Source organism: Somniosus microcephalus, unplaced genomic scaffold (genome assembly GCF_052327205.1).
Source record: "Somniosus microcephalus isolate GS21.2 unplaced genomic scaffold, FLI_Smic_1.0 unresolved_chr5, whole genome shotgun sequence".
Taxonomy (NCBI): domain Eukaryota; kingdom Metazoa; phylum Chordata; class Chondrichthyes; order Squaliformes; family Somniosidae; genus Somniosus; species Somniosus microcephalus.
The window spans coordinates 46,242,475-46,264,422 of NW_028225183.1; the positions used below are offsets into that span (position 1 = coordinate 46,242,475).

The 21,948-nt window shown below is 44.5% G+C and overlaps 1 protein-coding gene across 1 annotated transcript; it reads right to left on the bottom strand.

Annotated features, from left to right (window-relative positions):
- Positions 1-5,748: 5,748 nt before the first annotated feature.
- LOC147088129 (putative G protein-coupled receptor 139) lies at positions 5,749-19,186 on the bottom strand. The gene is made up of 2 exons (XM_085977792.1): positions 19,072-19,186; positions 5,749-6,650 (listed from the first exon to the last, which is right to left on the bottom strand). The coding sequence occupies exons 1-2, from the start codon at positions 19,184-19,186 to the stop codon at positions 5,749-5,751; spliced, it is 1,017 nt and encodes a 338-aa protein (XP_085833918.1).
- Between the last annotated feature and the right edge of the window lie 2,762 nt (positions 19,187-21,948).

Below are 21,948 nucleotides of genomic sequence, written 5' to 3' on the forward strand. Positions count from 1 at the left end.
TTTGACTCATTGTTTTGTGCTCTTAGCTCTTCTACCTCTTTACTTTGTTTCTTTGAGTACTCATCATCTCTATGAGCACAGTAAAATACTGCATAGGCGAGTATCCTAGTCGCCTTATCACTTTTAATCTTTTTTAGATCCACACGTTCCTGAATAAAATTTATCACTTCGTCAAAGATAACTCGGTCTTCTTTGCATAAACACTCCGCCAATATTACCGGTACTTGCTCCTCACAGGCACCTCTTTCTAACTTATTCTTGTACATGTTAACAAAACTTTTATTAGTCATCTTGTTGTTTTCTTAACAGATCTCTAACATCTATAACTATCGGCGCACAATTCACGGGCACTCCCCACGAAGGGTTATCACTCGCAAAGAGAAGCAGCTGATCAGGAGGCTACTCTCGAGATCTGGTCTATTAAACAATACTAGCCGCTTTGTCTCGTCCCATCTGGGGTGCCACCTATGAGTCTTCAGTATGAACTCTCAGAGTTCTTGGACAAGACAGAAATAGGCAGCAGCCAGTATGTTTGAGCAATAGATCAGATTTATTAAGCTTACAGCGTAATCAATACTTAACATTCGGCGATAGTAACGAATTGTTCGCAGCCCTTGGTTTCTGGAGCCCTTCGGACATAGGCAACATCGTCCCGGTCTGTTCCTTATCTTTGCAGCAAAACTCTGTGTGAAACTGTTCTTTGAATATCGAGGTTTTTAACCATTCCTTATCAACAGTTCGCTTGGTCAGTGTCCCTATATGGTTTTTAACAAAATCACCTTCTTTAATTAGTTCTAATGGTTAAAATACCATTGTCACTCAGGTTAAGGCTAGTAACCTGGCCACTCCTTCTCCAGTACATTTCCATTAACCCTGTTCTGCTGTCGTGTAATCTTGTTTATATCTTTTCACCAATTAGAATTTACCATATCTCTTTCATTTCATGCCTCAAGCAGTACAAGGCCTTTCTCGACACCAAGGGCCCAGATCATTTCAGTGGTGTTCCACTAATCTTGATGTATCAAGACTATCTGACTTTTATCTGCCAGATAATTACATTATCTTCCATGACCTCTCATTTATTGGAATTTAAACTAATTATTCTTTAAATATTGTTGCAATTATTTTTGTTAAGCGAGTTCTAAGTTCTAACGGCATTATGATATGTTTTCTTAGCAATTTAATTATCTGACCTTCACTTGCAGCCTGTGGCTGTTTGATATCAAAACATAATCAAAACTGCTTCTGAACTGTCTGCAGCTATAGCTTTCTAGTGACCCAGGTGTTACTAAGGGTAATATTATTTTGTCAATGGCTACACTTAAAGTTATACATATATGATTCTCATCTACTAAATATCTTTAAATAGCAGCTATTCGTACATTATCACACTCTGAAACACACACCACCCTCACTGTAACTCTGATATACCCCACACACCTCACTGTAACACTCTGATATATCCCACACCCCTCACTGTAACACTCTGATATACACCTCACCCCTCACTGTAACACCCTGAAATACCCACACGCCTCACTGTAACACCTCAATATACCCCACACCCCTCACTATAACTCACATATAGCCCACATCTCTCAATGTAACACGCTGAAACACCCCACAGCCCTCATACTAAAACACTGATTTCAAATATCACACCTCAGTGTAACACACTGGTATAACCCACACCCCTCGCTGTAACACTCTGCTATACCCCTCACTATAATGCTCCCTTGCATATACCAAACCTCTCACTGCAACACAACGATATACACCACACACATCACTTAACATTCTGATATACCCCACAGCCCTCAATGTAACACTCAGATATACCCCACAACCCTCACTGTTACAGTCTGCTATACCTCACACCCCTCAACTGTAACACTCTGATATGATCCACACCCCTAACTGTAACACTCTGGTACACCCCACAACCCTCACTGTAATACTCTGATATACTCCACACCCCTCACTGTAACACTTTGATATAACCCACAACCTTCACGGTAACACACTAATATACTCCACACCCCTCACTGTAAGACTCTGATATAAACCACAATCCTCACTGTAACACTCTGCTATACCGCACACCCCTCAGTGTAACACTCTGATATACCCCACAGCCCTCACTGTAATACTTTAATATACTCCACACCCCTCACTGTTACACTCAGATATATGCCTCACTCTGGTCTGTTACTCCCCACATCAGTCACTGTTGTCATTGCCACTGTTATCCCATTGGCTTCAATTTTGGTAATATGTGATAGATTATCAACCATATTTTGTAAGGATAGGCAAATTGGGAAAGCGTGAGTGGTATCAATCATAGAACCATAGAATTAGTGGACCAAGTTGTGTTGACAATTTGTTTACGGAGTTTGATGCCCCACTCTGATCCTGGATTCAATCCAAGAATTACAGAATCATTGATGTTATTCCTATTTTATTATTTCTATCTATTTGTTCTCAGGATATGGGTGAGGCTGTCAAGGCCGGTATTACCTGCACATCCCTATTTACCCATGAGACAATGGTGGGCCTTCATCTTGAGCTGCTGTGGTCCGTGTTGTGAAGATGCTCCCACAATACACTTTCAGAAGGAATTTCAGGCGTTTGAGACAGTGTCGATGAAGGAACAGTGATATATTTTAATGGTTATGTAGCACAGTGGTTATATTGCTGGACTAGTACAACGGATGAATGATCCAAAGTTCATAAATCCCACCAGCTGGAGAATTTAAATTCAATTAATTCAACAAACCTCGAACAAAGAGCTAATATCAGTAATCGTGACCATGAAAGTACCGGAATGTCGTAAAAGCCCATCTGGTTCACTGATGTGCTTTAGAGAATGAAATCTGCCGTCCTTACCCGGTCTGGCCGAAATATAACTCTCGACAATGTGGTTGCTTCTTCACTGCCCTCTGAAAAGGCCCAGCAAGGCACTCGTTAGTCTCAGGTGGCTCACCACCACCATCTCAAGGGCAATTATGCTGGGCAATAAATACTGGTCTTGTCAGCCTCACTCACATCCCAAGAATGAATTCTTAAAAATACTTATTAATTTTCATAATTGTTTAAAAATGCCTCTTAATGATTTATTAATCGTCATCATGATTTATAAAGGGTTATAAAGATTTGTAAAGTTTTGAAATGATGCCAGGCATCCTCCAGGCTGCTCGGGCTCCTGTCGCTCGGGCCAGGCCGGGCTGCAACCCCTCGCAGTACCATCACCATATCCGGCCTCCATTTGATGCTGCCCTACTGCTGCTCGGCTGTCGCCGCCAGAAAAAGGCCCGGAGTGAAATTCGACATTCTTGTGCAGGGCCATAGAGCCACCATTTCATGCGGGGTCCAGGGGCAGCCATCTTTCTGCGGGGTCCCAGAGCAGTCATCATTCTGCGGTGTGCCAGTGCCGCCATCTTGCAGCGGTGCGCCGGTGCCACCATCTTGCAGCGGGGTGGATGGCGGGTCCCGCTGCTTTGTTCAGTGAGCAGCGCCACCATCTTTGTCTCGGCAGGGCGGCCACCAACTTAATGCGCACGGGAGTTGTGCTGCTTCCGGTGGCTCGTTAGGGGCGGCCATTTTTGTTTAGGACACTGGTTCCTTTCCAGAAGGGCCTGACAGATGGCTGCGTCCCTCAAAGGGATCCCAGTGTAGACAGTTTGTGAGCGAGCATGTGAATGTCCCCGAACACCGGCCCGGCGGGTGGCCTGGGGCAGAGAGGCTCACCACAATATAAGGCTCAGGTAGCCCAGTGTAGAGAGTGTGTGATTGGGTGTGTAAATGTCCCCGATCACCGGCCCCACGGCCTGAGGGAGAGTGGCACACCCCAGTGTCAGACCCAGGGAGGCCAGTGTAGACAGTGTGTGAGTCAGTGTGTTAATGTCCCCGATCACCGGCCCCGCGGGCGGCCCATGGGAGAGCGGCTCACCACAATATCAGGCCCAGGGAGCCCAGTGTAGACAGTGTGTGGGTGAATGTGTTTATGTCCCGATCACTGGTCCCGTGGCCTGGGGAGAGCGGCTCACCACAATATCAGGCCCAGGGTTCCCAGTGTAGAACGTGTATGACGGAGTGTTTGAATGTTCCTGATCACCAGCCCCGCGGACGGTCCGTGGGAGAGTGGCTCAGCGCAATATCAGGCCCATGGAGCCTAGTGTAGACAGTGTCAGAGTGAGTCTGTGAATGCCCCCGATCACCGGACCGATGGGCAGACTGCAGGAGAGTGGCTTGCCGCTATATCAGGCCCAGGGAGGCCAGTGTAGACAGTGTGCGTGTGAGCGTGTGAATGTCCCCTATCACCGGCCCCATGGGAAGCCCGCGGGAGAGCGACTCACCCCAATATCAGCCCCAGGGAGCCCAGTTTAGACAGTTTGTGAGTGAGCATGTGAATGTCCCCGATCACCGACCCCACGGGTGGCCCAGGGAGAGCGGTTCACCACAATGTCAGTCCAAGGGAGCCCAGCGTAAACAGTGTGTGAGTGCGCGTGTGATTTCGCCGATCTCATGCCCCGTGGGCGGCTTGGATGTGAATGCTGGTTAACAAAATTGAGGTTCATGGTTGAATGGGTCAGTGACAGCTTTGTAAGGATTTATCTTAAGGACAGAAATCAGCGAATTGTGGTAAATGGCTTTTTTTGAGACTGAGGATGGTAGACAGTGGTTTTCCCCAAGGGTCATTGTTGAGGCCACTGCTTTTTGATATACATAAATGACCTAGATATTGGAATACAGAGTAGAATTCCTAAATTTGCTGATGACATCAAAGCGAGGATGATAGCAATCAACTGCAACATGGCATAGAAAGTCAAGCAGAATGGGCAGACAAGAGACAGATGGAATTTAATACAGAGAAGTGTGAGGTGATGCATTTTGGCAGAAGGAACAAGGAGAGGCAATAAACACTTAATGGCACAGTATTGAAGTGTGTGCAGGGACAGATGGACCTGAGAGTTAATGTGCACAGCTCCCTGAAGGTGTTTGGACATATTGAGTGAGTGGTTAGCAAAGCATTTGGGAGCTTGTGCTTCATAAATAGAGGTATTGAGAAAAAAGTAGAGAAGTTATGCCGCACCTTTATAAAGCGCCGGTTCCATATAGAATACACCATAAACACTGCCCATAACAGGATGAAATTGCCCGAGATAACAAGCAGTAAAATGATGGATTTCCTGCGGCTCTCCAGGAGTATTGCGTCCAATTCCGATCACTTCACTTTGGGAAGGATGTGAAGGCCCATGAGTAGGTGCATAGGAAATTTACCAGAATGGTTCCTGGGATCGGGGATCTTAGCTATAAGGTCAGGTTGGACAAGCTGGATTTGTTTTCATTACAGCAAAGGATGCTGAGGGTGATTTGATAGAGGTGCACAAGAATATGACGGGTTTGGATCGGCTGGGTGGGGAAAGGCTGTTCCCACCAGTTGATAGTACAAGGACTAGGGAACACAGATTTAAGGTATTGGACAAGAGATACGGGGTGACGTGAGGAAAAGTGTTATTGCACAGCGAGTGGTGAGGAGCTAGAACTCGCTGCCGACGTATGTGTTGGAAGCGGAGACACCCAATGTTTTCAAGGGGAGACTGCATAGTCACTTGAGGGAAATAAACTTGCATGGCTACGGGGATAGAGCGGGGGAATGGGACTGACTGGATTGCTCCACAGAGAGCCGGCATGGAATCGATGAGCCAAATGGACTCCCTCTGTGCAGTTATGATACTATGATTCATCTCATTCTTTAATGAATTTTACAATCAGTGTAAAGGGATATTTCACCATATTCTTCATCTGCTCTCTGAACTTAGTCTGGGTCACGCCATAAATCCCCGTGTTTGTGCAACAACTCAGCAGCTGCAGCATGAATCCCATTTCCCGTAAATAAGAAGGTGGAATTGCATACACATCCCCGAAATACAGCATCCGGTTCCATATAGAATACACCATAAACACTGCCCATAACAGGATGAAATTGCCCGAGATAACAAGCAGTAAAATGATGGATTTCCTGCGGCTCTCCATCTCTGGGTCTCTGGGAGTCTTTCCACTGTTGGGACCCCGGAGTCTCCTGCGGGCTCTGCTGGCCACTAAAATGTGTCTGACGGTGACAGCATTGAGCAGCAGAATCACAACAAATGGGACAAACGGGGTGAGAATATAATGAAGGAGCTCGATTGATGTCCAGAATAGTGACACCTGAACATCAAATTTTACATCACAGAACCAGGGGACGTTCATAAGCCAATAATAAGCGGTGAACATAAAATACCAGGTGATGTTCTTTAAACAGCTCAGCACAGTCACTGTTCCCAGAACCACAACCTCTGTTTTCTCGCTGCAATATTTAGTTTTCAGCTTCTGGCAACAAATGGCCACAAATCGATCAAAGGTGAAAGTGACGGTGAACCAGACAGAAGAGTCTGTCGCTGCATAAAGCATGACGGCGTGAATATTACACACGGGGATGGACCGCAAGAAACTAAATTGTACCCAAGAAACAATCGGAATGTGCCGCAATATCAGATCGAGGATAACGACCAGTAGATCCGCCGTTGCCATGGCCACCAGGTAGCGAGTGACACATTTGGAGAGACCGCACTTTCCCCGAGACAGGATCACAATATTCATTAAGTTCACTGTGAGGAAGGGAAATATACAGGGAAATTATTCATCATTCTCGGAGCAAAAGCAGCAGTTTGATGGAATTCGGGGTGAAATCTGCAACTCACTAGCTCCATTCAATAACATAATCTAAATCTATTACCAGTGGAGCTGAATACAGGGTTCATTGTAAGAAAAAGCGGGAATGTATTGTGGAATCAAGAAATCAAATGGGGATATATACAACAGCAAAGTATCAGATGTTTGATCAAGGAGAGATTAACCGATAGATTTACCTTTCGCCCAGCAGGCAAATGCATTGCCAGAGGTACCAGGGACACAAAGGACCAGAACCTCTCAGGTAGCCGTCGTGTCCCGGGAGCAGTCAGCATTTGGAGCGGTGCAATTCGCTTCTGTGCCCCTGTGTTAGGGAGGTGGAAATCCCATTCGGATTCCTGCTCCTGGTTAGAATATCCATTGGCCCAGAAATTCGGGTCGGGGGTTTCCCGCGGGTGTAAGCCCCCGACCTGCACTTACCTAGCGCGTCGGCCGTTGAGATGTGGGCCCCCGTGGAATTCTGATCCTGGACCTACTCCAGCTGCCGGCGCGCAGTGCTTGCATATCCCAGGGGCGCAGTTAGTTTGAAGCATCCCCTGGGATCACGTGGGCCACGGGGATCCAATCGGAGCAGGGACTGCTCCATTCATAGGATTGACAGGAAGACCTGTCAAAAGTTATGATTAATACGGCCCCAAAACAGCACTAAAGCTTAAAATACATTTTTAAAAAGTCACATTTTTAAATAAACTAATTTACATGAAATAACTATTTTAAACAATTATCCATCCAGATCAGGGATTTTATCCTCTTTGAATTTGATTAGTTTATTTATTATATATCCCCTCTTTTATTTTAAATGCACTTATCTCATTACTAATCTCATCATCAAATGTAATGTTCTATCTCCTTGGTAAATACTGAAGCAAAATAACTATTTAGTGTTTCTGCCATCTCTCTATCAATACCTGTGGTATCATCCTGTCTATCGCTTTATAGCCCTATTCCCATCCGAGCCTTCCTTTTTTATTGATGTGCCTGCAAAATATTTTACTATTTTGGTTTATATTCTTGATAATTTAAGTTCATAGTTTCTCTTTGCTTATCGATTTTTTGTAAATTCTCTCCTAATCTCTTCATATTTACCCTTATCGTGCACTCCCCTGCTGTCTATGAACTTAATGAATGCTTCTTGATAATTTAAGTTCATAGTTCCTCTTTGCTTTTCTATTTTTTTGTAAATTCTCTCCTAATCTCTTCATATTCACCCTTATCATGCACTCCCCTGCTGTCTATGAACTTAATGAATGCTTCTTTCCTTATTCTCAATAGTTCCCTTATGGCTTGTTTCATCCAGGGTGTCTCATTAGTGTTTGGCTTTTTCTTTCCGTTTCACAGAATATATAGTTCCTACTCCCCGTTGAACACTGTTTTAAATGTTTCCCATTGTCTGTCTACTTCGTTAATTGCCAATATTGTTGCCCATTTCATTTTCCCAAGTTCTATTCTCTGCTCGTCAAGTTCTGCTATTCTGCAATCAATGAACCTGGTTTTCGTCATACGTATGTCCTTCTCAATTATCATCTAAAAGCGTATTACATTATGGTCGCTATTGCCCAGATGTTTCCCTAATTTTCCTTCACTTATCTGCTCTGGTTGATTCCCCATTACTAGATTAATAGCGAATGGTAGGACACTGAGTAGTGTAGATGAACAAAGGGACCTTAGATTACTTGTCCACAGATCCATGAAGGTTGCAGGCCAAGTCGATAAGGTGTTTAAGAAGGCATACAGAAAGCGTGCCTTTATTAGCCTTGGCAAAGAATACAAGAGCAGGGGGTTATGCTTCAACTGTATAAAATAATTGATAGGCCTCAGCTAGACTACTGCGTGCAGTTCTGGTCAACACATTACAGGAAAGATGTGATTGCACTAGAGACGGTACAGACGAGATTTACAAGGAAGTTGCCGGGTGTAGAAAATCTTAGCTATGAGGAAAGACTGGATAGGCTGGCTCTATTTTTTTTGGAGCAGAGGAGGATGAGGGAAGACTTTATTATGGTCTATAAAATTATGAGGGGCATAGATAAAGTAAATAGAAAGGACCTAGTTCCATTAGCAGAGAGGTCGAAAACCAGAGGGCACAGATTTAAAGTAATTGGGGGACGGTTTAGAGGGGATTTGAGGGGAAATCTCTTAACACAGAGGTTTGTGGGGGTCTGGAAGTCACTAAATGAAAGTGTGGCAGAGGTATGAACCCTGGCACATTTAAAATGTACCTGGATGTGCACTTGGGGTGCTCTAACCTGCACGGCTACGGAGCAAGAGCTGGGAAGTGGGATTAGACTGGAGAGCTCGTTGTTGGCCAGCGCAGACATAATGGGCCGAAATGGCCTCCTTCCATGTTGTAACTTTCTAGGATTCATTGATTCTAGAATACTCCCAGCTGGGCTTCTTGCAACGCAGTTACATAGAAACAAAGAAACATAGAAGGCAGGAGCAGGATTAGGCCATTCGGCACCTCGAGCCTGCTCTGCCATTTAATGAGATCATGGCTGATGATCCAAATTCAGTACACTGTCCCTGCCTTTTCCCCATATCCCTTGATCACTTTAGCCTCAAGAAATATATCCAACTCCTCTTGAATAAATTTAATGAATTGGCCGCAACTGCCTTGTGTGGAAGAGAATTCCACAGGTTCACCACTCTCTGGGTGAAGAAATTCCCCCTCATCTCAGTCCTAAATGGCTTACCCCTTATCCTTAGACTGTGACCCCTGGTTCTGGGCTCCCCCGCCATCCGGAACATCCTATCTACATCTAGTCTGTCTAGTGCTGTTAGAATTTTATAAGTTTCAATTAGCTCCCCTCTCATTCTTCTAAACTCTGGCGAATATAAGCCTAATCGAGCCAATCTCCCCTCATACGTCATTCCTGCCATTCCAGGTATCAGTCTGGTGAATCTTCGCTGCACTCTCTCCATGGCAAGAACATCCTTCCTCAGATAAGGCGACCAAAATTGCACACAATACTCAAGGTGTGGTCTCACCAAGGCCCTGCGCAACTGCAGCAAGAATTCCTTGATCCTGTACTAAAATCCACTCGCTACGAAGGCCAGCATACCATTTGGCTTCTTAACCGCCTGCTGCACGTAGATGCTTACCTTCAGCGACTGGTGCACAAGGACACACAGGTTTCGTTGCACTTCCCCTTTTCCCAATATATTGCTAATCTGTCTTCCTGTTTTTGCCACTGAAGCGGATAACCTCGCAATTATCCACATTTTATAGAATTTGCCATGGATCTGCCCAATCACCCAACCAGTTCAATTCGTACTTGAGTTTCTCTGCATCCCCCTCACAGCACACACGCCCACCCAGCTTTGTGCCGTCTGCAAGCTTGGAGATGTAACATCTAGTTCCCTTGTCTAGATCATTTATATATCTTGTGAATAGCTGGGGTCCAAGCACCGAATCCTGCAGAACCCCACTAGTCACTGTCTGCCACTCGGAAAAAGATCTGTTTATTCCAACTCTTTGCTTGGTATCTGCCCACCAGTTCTCTATCAAAGACAGTACTTTAACCCCAATCCCATGTGCTTTAAATTTACACGCTAATCTCTCATGCGGGACATTATCGAAAGCCTTCTGAAAGTCCAAATGCACCACATCCACTGGTTCTCCTTATCTATTTTACCAGTTACATCCTCAAAATATTCCAGTAGATTAGTCAAGCAGGATTTACCTTTTGTAAATCCATGTTGACTGTGTCCAATCCTGTCACTGTTTTCCAATTGCTCTACGATTAAATGTTTTATAATGGACTCTAGCATTTTCCACACTACCGATGTCAGGCTTATCAGGCTATAATTCTCCGTTTTCTCTCTAACATCTTTGCTAAATAGTGAGGTTAAAATAGCTATCCTCCAATCCATGGGAACTGTTCCAGAGTATTATAGATTTTGGAAGATGGCCAACAATGCATCTACTATTTCTCGTGCCACTTCCTTAAGTACCCTAGGATGTATATTATCAGGCCCGTAGGATTTTTCGGCCTGCAATCCCGTCAATTTCCCTAACACCTTTCCTCTACAAATACTGATTTAATTCAGTTCCTCCCTCTCATTAAATGCTATGTTCCCCGACCTCTCTGGGAGGTTAATTGTGTCCTCCTTTTGAAGGCAGAACCAAAGTATGTATTTAATTGACCTGCCATTTCTTTGTTCACCATTATAAATTCCCCTGATTCGGATTGCAAGGGACCTACGCTTGACTCCACCAATCTTTTTCTCTTCACATATCTATAGAAGCTTTTACAGTCAGTTTTTATGTTGCTTGCAAGCTTACTCTCATACCCTATTTTCCCCCTCTTAATTAATCCCTTTGTCCACCTTTGCTGATCCCTAAACTGCACCCACTCCTCAGGTATGTTGCTTTTTCTGGTCAATTTTAATGTCCTCTCCTGGATATTATGCTATGCCTAATTTCCCTTGTTAGCCACGGTTGATTTATTTTTATGCCAAACAGGGTTGAACAAATTCTGTAGTTCATCCATGCGATCTTTGAATGTTTGCCATTGCCCATCCACCGTCAAGCCTTTGAGTAACATTGCCCAATCAATCTTACCCAACTCGCACCTCAAACCATCGCAGTTTCCTTTTTTTAAATTCAGGACCCTACTTCACTCTCCATCTTAATGAAGAATGATATCATATTATGATCGCTCCGACAAAAGGGGCCTCGCACAACTAGATTGCTAATTAATCCTTTCTCATTATATAATGCCCAGTCTAAGATGGTCTGATCTCTAGTTGGTTCCTCGACCTATTGGTCCAGGAAACCATCTCGTATACACTCCAGGAATTCCTACTCCACAGTATTATTACTAATTTGGTTAGCCCAATCTATATGTAGGTTAAAGTCACCCATGATAACTGCTATGCCCTTATTGCACACGTCACTACTTTCCCGTTTAATGCCATCCCCAACATCCGCATACTGTTTGGAGGTCTGTATAAAACTCCCACTAACGTTTTCCACCCCTTGGTATTTCTCAGTTCTACCCATACAGATTCCACATCATTAGAGCTAATATCCTTCCTTTCAATTGTGTTAATCCCCTCTTTAACCAGCAATGCTGCCACACCTACTTTTCCTTATTGCCTATCTTTCCTGAATATTGAATACACCTCGATGTTGAGTTCCCAGCCTTCATCACCCTGTTTCCGTAATCCCAATCATATCATATCCGTTTACCTCTATTTGTGCAGCTAATTCAACCACCTTATTACGAATGCTCCTCGCATTAAGACGCAAGGCCTTCAGGCTTGTTTTTTAACAATCTTACACATTTAAGAATTATTATTTACTGTGTCCATGTTTGATTTATACCCTTGATTTCTCTGACTGCCACCTTTATTTTTCCACTTCTTTTCTTTTGCTTCTATCCTCGTTTCCCTTTCCTCTGTCTCCCTGCTCAGGGTCCCTACCCCCTGCCATTTCAGTTTACATCCTCCCCCAGAGCAGCAGCAAACACTCCCCCTAGGGCATCGGTCCCGGTTCTGCCCAGGTGCAAACCGTCCGGTCTGTAATCGTCCCACCTCCCGCAGAACCGGCTCCAATGTCCCAGGAATTTGAATCCCTACTCCTTGCACCATTCCTCTAGCCACGTATTCATCTGAAATGGCCTTCTATTTCTTCTCGTACTAGCACGGGGCACTGGGAGCAATCCTGAGATCACTAGCTTTGAGGTGATATTTTTTAATTTACCTCCTAGCTCCCTATGTTCAGCTTTTAGGACCTCATACGGGTTTTTACCTATATCTTTGTTACCTATATGCATCAGGACAACTGGCTGTTCACCCTCCCCTTCCAAAATGTTCTACAACCGTTCTGAGATCTCCTTGCCCCTTGCACCAGGGAGGCAAAATACCATCCTGGAGTCCCGTTTGCGGCCGCAAAAACGCCTATCTATTCCCCTTACAATATAATCCCCTATTACTATAGCTCTGCCACTCTTTTTCCTCCCGTCCTGTGCAGCAGAAGCAACCCATCCTGGAGTCTCGTTTGCGGCCGCAGAAACGCCTATCTATTCCCCTTACAATATAATTCCCTTTTACTATAGCTCTGCCACTCTTTTTCCTCCTGTCTTGTGCAGCAGAAACAACCCACGGTGCCCGGAAGTTGGCTGCTGCTGCCTTCCTCTGAAAAGTGATCTCCCTCACCAATATCCGAAGCGGTATATCTGTTTGAGAGGGTGATAGCCACAGGGGACCCCTGCACTATGTGCCTGCACCTACAACTCTGCCTGGTGATCACCCATTCCCTTACTGCCGGTGCTGCCTTTACATGCAGTGTGACCAAATCCCTAAACATGTTATCCAAGATCTCCTCATCATCGTGAATGGTCCAGTATGTATCCAATCACAGCTCCAGCGCTGCAATGTGGTCTGTTATTAGCTGCAGTTGGAAACACTTCCTGCACACATGGTCGTCAGGGACACAGGAACTGTCCCAGATTTCCCACATAGTGCAGGAGGAGCATATCATGTGGCCGAGCACTCCTGCCATGGAGTACCCTTTAATGAATTCAAATTAAATTAAATCAAATCAACTCCACCAATTACAATACAATTAAATGATATACATAAGGGCCTTGGTTTACCAGCAGTCCCTGCTACACTACAGACACCCTAAAGACTAGAAACCACAAGATTTAATTTTGGAAAAAATGAGGAAGAGAGAAATACTCACCAACCAATCACTTACCTGCTTTCTGGTGACGTCACACTTCGATTACTTTTTACTTCTCTCTCTCCGTCCCTCTGAGCTCGGAGATTGGTAAGCCTACCTGCTCCTTCCCTCTTTATATCACCGCCGCCGCCTCGCTCCACTCAGGTACGCTGCCCCCACCGCTGTGGGGCATACCTGCGCCACTCCCACTCTTTAAATCGCCGCCGTTGCCTCGCTCCACTCAGGACCGCCGCCGCCACCGCTGTGGGGCCTACCTGCACCTCTCCCACTCTATATATCCCCGCCGTTGCCTCGCTCCCCTCAAGTCCACTGCCACCGCCAACTTGCCACTTGCCCTTGGATCCCATGGGCTTTTACTTTTTTGAGTCACATGCCATGTGGGACATTTTCAACGGCGTTGTTAATATCTATGTGGACTGCATTAAATGCATTACCCATAATGAAACTCCTCGTTACCTCTGCAAAAAATGCAGTCAGACACGACCTTCCATTAACAAATCCATGCTGATTGTCCTTGATTAATCCATGCCTTTCGAACTGCCGATTTATACTGGCCATCAGAATTCGTCCAGCAATGTTTCCACCACCGAGCTAAGGCTGACTGGCCTGTAATTGATCAATCCCTTTCTCCCTTTTTAAAAAACTTCATCCGGGTCTTGAGTTTTATCTGCATTGCATGACACTAAACTCCTTAAATAACAACAGAAAATGCTAGAGATACTCAGCAGGCCAGGCAGCATCCGTGGAGAGAGAAACAGAGTTAACGTTTCAGGTCTGGGACACTTCATCAGAACTGGAAAAAGCTGGAAATGTAATAGATATTAAGCAGGTGCAGAGACATTGGGGGGGGGCGGTTTAGGAGGGGAGGAAGGAATTGAAAGAACACCCTGTACTTTTGTAAGAGGCAGGACAGATAAAATGTTGCAAATGTTAATGGCAAAAATCATTCTCTCTTCAGCAGCACCAATGCATTCTATTTCAATGCTGTCTGGTCCACAGTTCCATTTCATCCTTCGACTCATCTGACGCTTCAACAAAAAACATTTTTTTTCCTTTCTGATGTCAGGGATCGCAAGCTTCATCAACTCATGGACACCATAGCCCCCGCGCCGAACTTTCTTCCCCGTTACTTTCCTCTGATCCCATCTCTTCCAAACTCACCCCCTGGCATGTTTTCACTATCCCCTCTAACCTTCCCCTCTCCGACCACGAACGATCAGTCCTCAGCAAATGCCTGACCTTCATTCCCTTACGCCCCCTTCAGAATGAATTTCGAGCTCGGCACGATGCTGAGCTCTTCTTCCATCGCCTTCCTCTCCATGCCCACTTCTCTGGCCAGGAGTCTTCCCCCCCACGGCTGATCCTTTCTCCCGCTTTCTAAATTCTCGTTCTACTTGGACCCCTCCCTTTGGCCACTTACCCTCTCTAGATCTTTTCATTGCTAACTGCCGATGTTACATCGGCTGTCTCCATTTCTCTGCTCCCCTCACTCACTCCTACCTAACTCCTTCTGAACTTGCCTCACTCCATTCTCTCCGATCCAACCCTAACATTATCATTAAACCTGCTGAAAAGGATGATGCTAATGCTGTTTAGCGAACCGAGCTCTACCATGTGGAAGCTGAACGGCAACTCTCCAAAACCTCCTCCTATCTCCGCCTGGACCATGACCCCACTAGCAAACATCAAACCATTGTTTCCAAGTGTGTCACTGACTTCATCTCAAGTGGAGATCTTCCCTCCATGGCCGCTAATCTCATAGACTCCCAACCCCACACAGGCCACTTCTACCTCCTTCCCATGATGCGTAGACCGGACTGCGCTGGTAGACCCATCGTTTCAGCCTGTTCTTGCCCCATGGAACTTATCTCTTCCTATCTCAACTCTATTTTTTCTCCCCTTGTCCAGTCTCTTCCAACCTACATTTGGGACTCTTCCGACACCCTCTGTCACTTTAGCAGTTTCCAGTTTCCTGGCCCCAACTATCTCTTTTTCACTATGGTCGTCCAATCCCTCTGCACCTCCGTCCCCCACCAGGACGGCCTTCTGGCGCTCCGTTTCTTCCTTGAACAGAGGCCCAACCAGTCCCCATCAACTACCACCTTCCTCCACCTGGCTGTACTTGTTCTCACATTGAAGAAATTCTCCTTTGACTTCACTCACTTCCTCCAAATTAAAGGTGTTGCTATGGGAACCCGCTGGGCCCTAGCTATGTCTGCCTGTTCATGGGATATGTGGAACATTCTTTGCTCCAGTCCTACTCAGGTACCCACCCTCACCACTTTTTCTGGTACTTCGGTGACTGTATTTGTGCCGTTTCCTGCTCTCGCCCTGAACTAGATAAGTCCATTCACTTTACTTCCTATTTCCACCCTTCTGTCACCTTCACATGGTCCGTCTCTGACTCTTCCCTTCCCTTCCTTGACTTCTCTGTCTCCATTTCTGGCGATCAGCTTTCAACAAACATCCACTACAAGCCCACCGACTCCCACAGCTACCTGGACTACACTTCCTCCCACCCTGCCTCCTGTAAGGACTCTATTCCATTCTTCCAGTTTCTCCGTCTCCACCGCATCTGTTCTGCCGATGCCACCTTCCATACTAGTGCTTCTGACATATCTTCCTTTTTCCTCAACCGAGGATTCCCCTCTACCGTGGTTGACACCGCCCTTGACCGTGCCCGTTCAACTTCCCGCACTTCTGCTCTCACCCCTTCACCTCCCTCCCAGAACCACGATAGGGTTCCCTTTGTCCTCAACTTTCACCCCACCAGCCTCTACATTCAACCGATCATCCTCCGCCATTTCTGCCACCTCCAACGTGAACCCACCACCAAACACATCTTCCCCTCACCTCCCCTTTCAGCATTCCGAAGGGACCGCTCCCTCCGCAACACATTGGTCCACACATCAATCAACCCCAACAGCACATCTCCTTCACCTGGCACCTTCCCGTGCAAGCGCAGGAGATGCAACACATGCCCTTTTACCTCCTCCCTTCCCACTGTCCAGGGCCTCAAACACCCCCTCCAGGTGAAACAGCGATTTACTTGTACTTCCTGCAATGTAGTATACTGTATTCACTGCTCCCGATGCGGTCTCCTCTACATTGGGGAGACCAAACGCAGATTGGGCGACCGCTTTGTGGAAGACCTCCGTTCAGTCCATAAGGTTGACCCTGAGCTTCCGGTCGCCTGTCACATTAATTCACCGCTTCACTCCCACTTTGATCTCTCTGTCCTCGGCCTATTGCATTGTTTCAAATAACCTCAATGTAAGCTCGAGGAACAGCACCTCATCTTTCGATTGGGCACTTTGCATCCTGCCGGACTCAACATTGAGTTCAACAATTTCAGCTAATTCTCCCTGCCCCCATTTTTCATGCAGTATGATATTTGCCATTCCCATTTGCATAATGTTATCTTTCCTGCCTCTTACAATTCCTTCCTCCCCTCCTAACAGCCCCCCCCGCGTCTCTGCACCTGCTTAATATCTGTTACATCTCCAGCTTTTTCCAGTTCTGATGAATGGTCCCAGACATGAAACGTTAACTCTGTCTCTCTCTCCACGGATGCTGCCTGGCCTGCTGAGTATTTCCAGCATTTTCTGTTGTTATTTCAGATTTCCAGCATCTGCAGTATTTTGCTATTATACTAAACTCCTTAATAGTTCCTCTCTCACTATGTATCTCATCTAATATTTTACACTCTACCTCCTTAACAACAATGTGTGCCTTACCCCAGTGCTGTGAAGACTGATGTAAATTGTTTATTAAGATCTATACCCACGTCTTCTGCCTTCACACACATGTTAGCTTTATGGTCCCTAATATGCCATACTCTTGCTTTAGTTATCCTCTTGCTCTTAATGTATTTATAAAACATCTTTGGGTTTTCCTTGATATTGCGTGCCATTTTTTTATGACCTTTCTTTTCCTTCCTAATTGCCTTTTTAATTTCAATCAGGCACTTTCGAAAGTCCTCTAAGCTTTCTGTAGTATTGAGCTCTCTGTGTCTGACAAAGGATTCCCTTTTGTTCCTTCTCATATCCTGTATGCATCTTGACATCTAGGGGGCTCGAGATTTGAAAATCCCACCCTTTTCTTTCTGGGAACATATTTGCTCTGAACCCTCGCTATATCCTCCTTGAATGCCTCCCACTGCAAAGACACTCATTTCCCATCAAGCAGCTGCTTCCCGTCCACTTTTGCTAAATCACTCCTCAGCTTAGTAAAATTGGCCTTTTCCCAATTGAGAACTTTTACACCTGGTCTATCTTTGTCCTTTTCCATAAGGGGAGAATTAATATCAATCTTCCAAATCATGATCTGTTTGATAGAGTAAGTAAGTCTATTTCTAGTGGCAGAATCGTCAGTAACCAGAGGACACAAATTTAAGGTAACTGGCAAAAGAAAGAGAGGAGAGATGGAGGATTTTCTTTATGCAGTGAGTTGTTGTGATCTGGAATGCTCTGTCAGAGAACGTGGTGGAAAAAGATTCAAAAGCAACTTTCGAAATACTATTGGATAATTAGTTGAATGGGAAATATTTACAGGGCACTGGCAAAATATTAGGACTAATTAAATAGCTCTTTCAAAGAGACAGCACGGACACGATGGATCGAATGGTCTCATTCTGTGCTGTACCATTCCATGATTCTATGAGCAAGAGACAGAGAGAGAGAGAAAAGAGGTAAGGAGAGAAAGTAAAATAGAGATTGACAGACTGGGAGAGGTACAGAGGGACATAAATTAGCTTTAAAAGGGGAATTGAATAAATACTTGAAGGGGAGCAATATGCAGGACTATGGGAATAATTGGAGTGGTGAGCCCATGATGGATTTGATCAAAAGGATGAGAATATTATAATGGAGGTGTTGCCGGATCGGGAGCCAATGTCAGTGATCATAGTAGCGATGGCTGAATGTGACTTGGTGCCTGTTCGGATATGGGTAGCATTTGGACTCCAGTTTATGGAGGCTTGTAACGGGGAGGCCCACCAGGAGAGCATAGGAATAGTCGAGCCTGGATTTAACGAAGGCACGGATGAGGGTTTATGCAGCAGAAGGGCTGAGGTGGTCGATATAATGGAGGTGCTAGTAGGCAGGCCTGGTGGTACAGAGGATACGAGGTCGGAACCGAGCTCAGGGTCAACGAGAACGCCGAGGTTGCGAAAATCTGGTTCAGCCTCTGACGTTGGCCAGAGAGTGGGTCTGAATGGCTAGATAGGGAATGGATTATGTGACGACGACATAAGAAATGGTTTTGGTTTTCCCAAGATTTAAAGGACAAGCACAATAATGCAGTGGTAAATGGTTACCAGATCTAACTGCTGGATACAGAGACTTACCAGGAACAACATCCGCAGCAAGGAGGTGAGAGTAAATCAGAAGAAGAGTAATACAGTAAAACATGGTTAATAGAACAGACGGATAGAGAGACTTACCAGGAACACCCACAGCAGCAAGGATAGGATAATAAATAACAACACAGCAATACAGTAAAACATGGTTAATTGAATTAACAACAGAAAATGCTGGAAAAAATCAGCAGGTCAGGCAACATCCGTGGAGAGAAATTTGAGTTGACGTTTCGGGTTTGACCCTTCTTCGTACTAATGGTTAATTGAATAGTTGGTTAGAGAAACTTACCAGGAACACCAAACGCAGCAAGGAGAGGATAGTAAAAGTGTTGAATAATCACAAGTGCTTCATAGATCCGGCTTTGTAACTGTAGTGTATCATAATTTGCATCAATATATTCCATCTCCCCGATGAAAGCCCTACCCATTGTTGTAACATTCCAATCTACTGTTGTTAGGTTCTGACCCATTGTTTTAACATTCCAATCTACTCTTCTCATATTCTGACTCCCTCTCTGTGGAGCAGTGCGCTGATCCCTGTCAGTGCCGGAGTTGATGCTCACATTGACACTATGGGATAACACATTGAATGGTGTCCCTTTTAATAGAAGAGGGAAACACTGCACTGATACAATTAGAGTACCCAGAGACTGACACGAATTACAGTCAGTGAACAAACAGCTTCAGTTAACCCGTGGAGACTGACATTAATTACTGTCATCGAACAAACAGCTTCAGTTAACCCATTTCATATCTGCACTTTTTGTACCACAGAAAATTAGAACATTTACCCAGACCATATGAGGGTTTGTGAGGGAAGGAATGGTAGAATATTGCCGGCACTGGCCACAATCTTTCAAACCTCCTTGGATATGTGAGTGTTGCCAGAGGACTGGAGCATTGCAAATGTCACACCATGTTTAATAAAAAGTGAGGGATAAACCGTGTAACTGCAGGCCGTTCAGCCTAATGTCGGTGGTGCAGAAACTACAAGAGGCCATATTACGGGATAAAATTATCTGTCACTTGGAAAAATATGGATTAATAAATGACAACCAGCAGAGCTTGTTTTAATGTCTCAATGTGTCTGCCAATCCTGATTGAGTGCTTTGATGAGGTAACGGAGAGGATTGATGGTAGTTGTGCATCTGGACTTTCAAAAGGCATTTAATGAAGTGCCACGTAATAGACTTGATAGAGAATTCCAAAATGATTCTCAGCATAACAAAAATGGTGGGGGACCAAGATGCTATTGAGGGTGAGGAACTTAATATAATTAATATAACTGGTGAAAAAATAACAGAGAAACTAATGGGACTAAAAGCTGACAAATCCCCTGGACCTGAAGGCCTAAATCCTAGGGGTCTAAAAGAGGTGCCTGAAGAGATCGTGGATGCATTATTTTTGATCTTCCAAATTTCCCTAAATTCCAGAATGGTCCCAGCGGATTGGAAGGTCACAAATATAACACCGCTATTCAAAAAAGGAAGGAGTGAAAAATCAGGGAAGTACAGGCCAGTTCGTCTGGCATCAGTCGTCGGCAGATTATTGGAATCCATTGACAAGGAAGTGGTTTCAGGTCACTTAGAAAATCATAAGGTGATTAGGCAGAGTCAGCCTTTTTTGTGAAAGGGAAATCGTGCTTGACAATTTTATTAGAGTTTTTTGAGGATGTAATTAGTAGGGTAATTAAAGAGGAATACGTATATGTAGTATGTTTGGATTTCCAAAAGACATTCGATAAGGAGCCAGAAAAAAACTTACGACACAAGATTAGGGCTCATAGGGTTGGGGGTAATATATTATCATGGAGGGAAGATTGGTGAATGGACAGAAAACAGAGAGTAGGGATAAATGGATCTTTTTCAGCTTGGCAGGTACTGTAGTGCCAAATGGATCAGTGTTGGGGCCTCAGCTATTTACAATCTATATTAATGACCTAGATGACTCGACCAAGTGTAATGTATCGAAGTTTGCAAATGATACAAAGCTGGGTGGGACAGAAAGCTGTGAGGGGAACACAACGAGTCTGCAAAGGGATATAGCTAGTCTAAGTGAGTGGGCAGTAAGGTGGCAGATGGAGTATATTGCAGGGAAATGTGAGGTTATTCACTTTGGAAGGAAGAATAGAAAGACAGAATATCTTTTAAATGGTGAGAAATTTTAATTGTTTGTGTTCAGAGAGATTTTGGTGTCTTCACGCAAGAAATACAGATAGCTAGCATGCAGGTACAGCAAGCAATAAGGAAGGCAAATTGTATGTTGGCCTTTATTGTAAGTGGGTTGGAATATAAGAGTAAGGAAGTCTTGATACAATTGTACAGGGCCTTGGTGAGACCACACCTTTAGTACTGTGCACAGTTCTGATCTCCTTATCTAAGGATGGATATACTTGCCGTGGAAGCGGTGCAGCGAAGGTTCACTAGGTTGCTTCCTGAGATGAGAGGGCTGTCCAATGATGAGAGGTTGTGTAGAAAGGGCCTATTGCAATGTGCTGTTGCATTTCAACTGACTATGATATTGCAAGGTGATATTCCACTGCAATGTTCTATTGCATTGCAAATTACTATTATAGTGCAAAGTGATATTCCACTGCAAAGTTCGACTGCATTGCAAATCATGATCATATTACAAAGTGATATTCCATTACAATGTCCTATTGCATTGCAAATGAATATTATATTGCAAAGCGATATTCCATTGCAATGTCCTATTGCATTGCAAATGACTATTATATTGCAAAGTGATATACCATTGCAATATCCTACAGCATTGCAAATCATTAATATATTTCAAAGCGATTTCGTTTGCAATGTTCTATTGCTTTGCAAATGATGATCATATTGAAGGCAATATTCCATTGCAAAGCGCTATTATATTGCAAATGACTATTATATTGCAAAGTGATATTCCATTGCAATGTTCTAATGCATTGCAAGTGGCTATCATACTGCAAGGCAAAATTCCATTGCAATGTGCTGTGGCATTGCATCTGACTACTATATTGCAAGGTGATATTCCATTGCAATGTGCTATTGTATTGTAAATGACCACTAATTTGCAAGGTAATAGTTCACTATAATGTCCTATTGCATTGCAAATGACTATTATATTGCAAAGTAATATTCCATTGCAATGAAGAATTGCATTGCAAATGACTTTTATA

Coding starts and splice junctions, on each gene's coding strand:
- LOC147088129 (XM_085977792.1), bottom strand. CDS start 19,186: ATGGAATATATTGATGCAAATTATGATACACTACAGTTACAAAGCCGG. Junction 6,651..19,071: donor TGCTGCGTTTGGTGTTCCTG/GTAAGTTTCTCT, acceptor CCTTCCTCACAG/TGAACTTAATGAATATTGTG.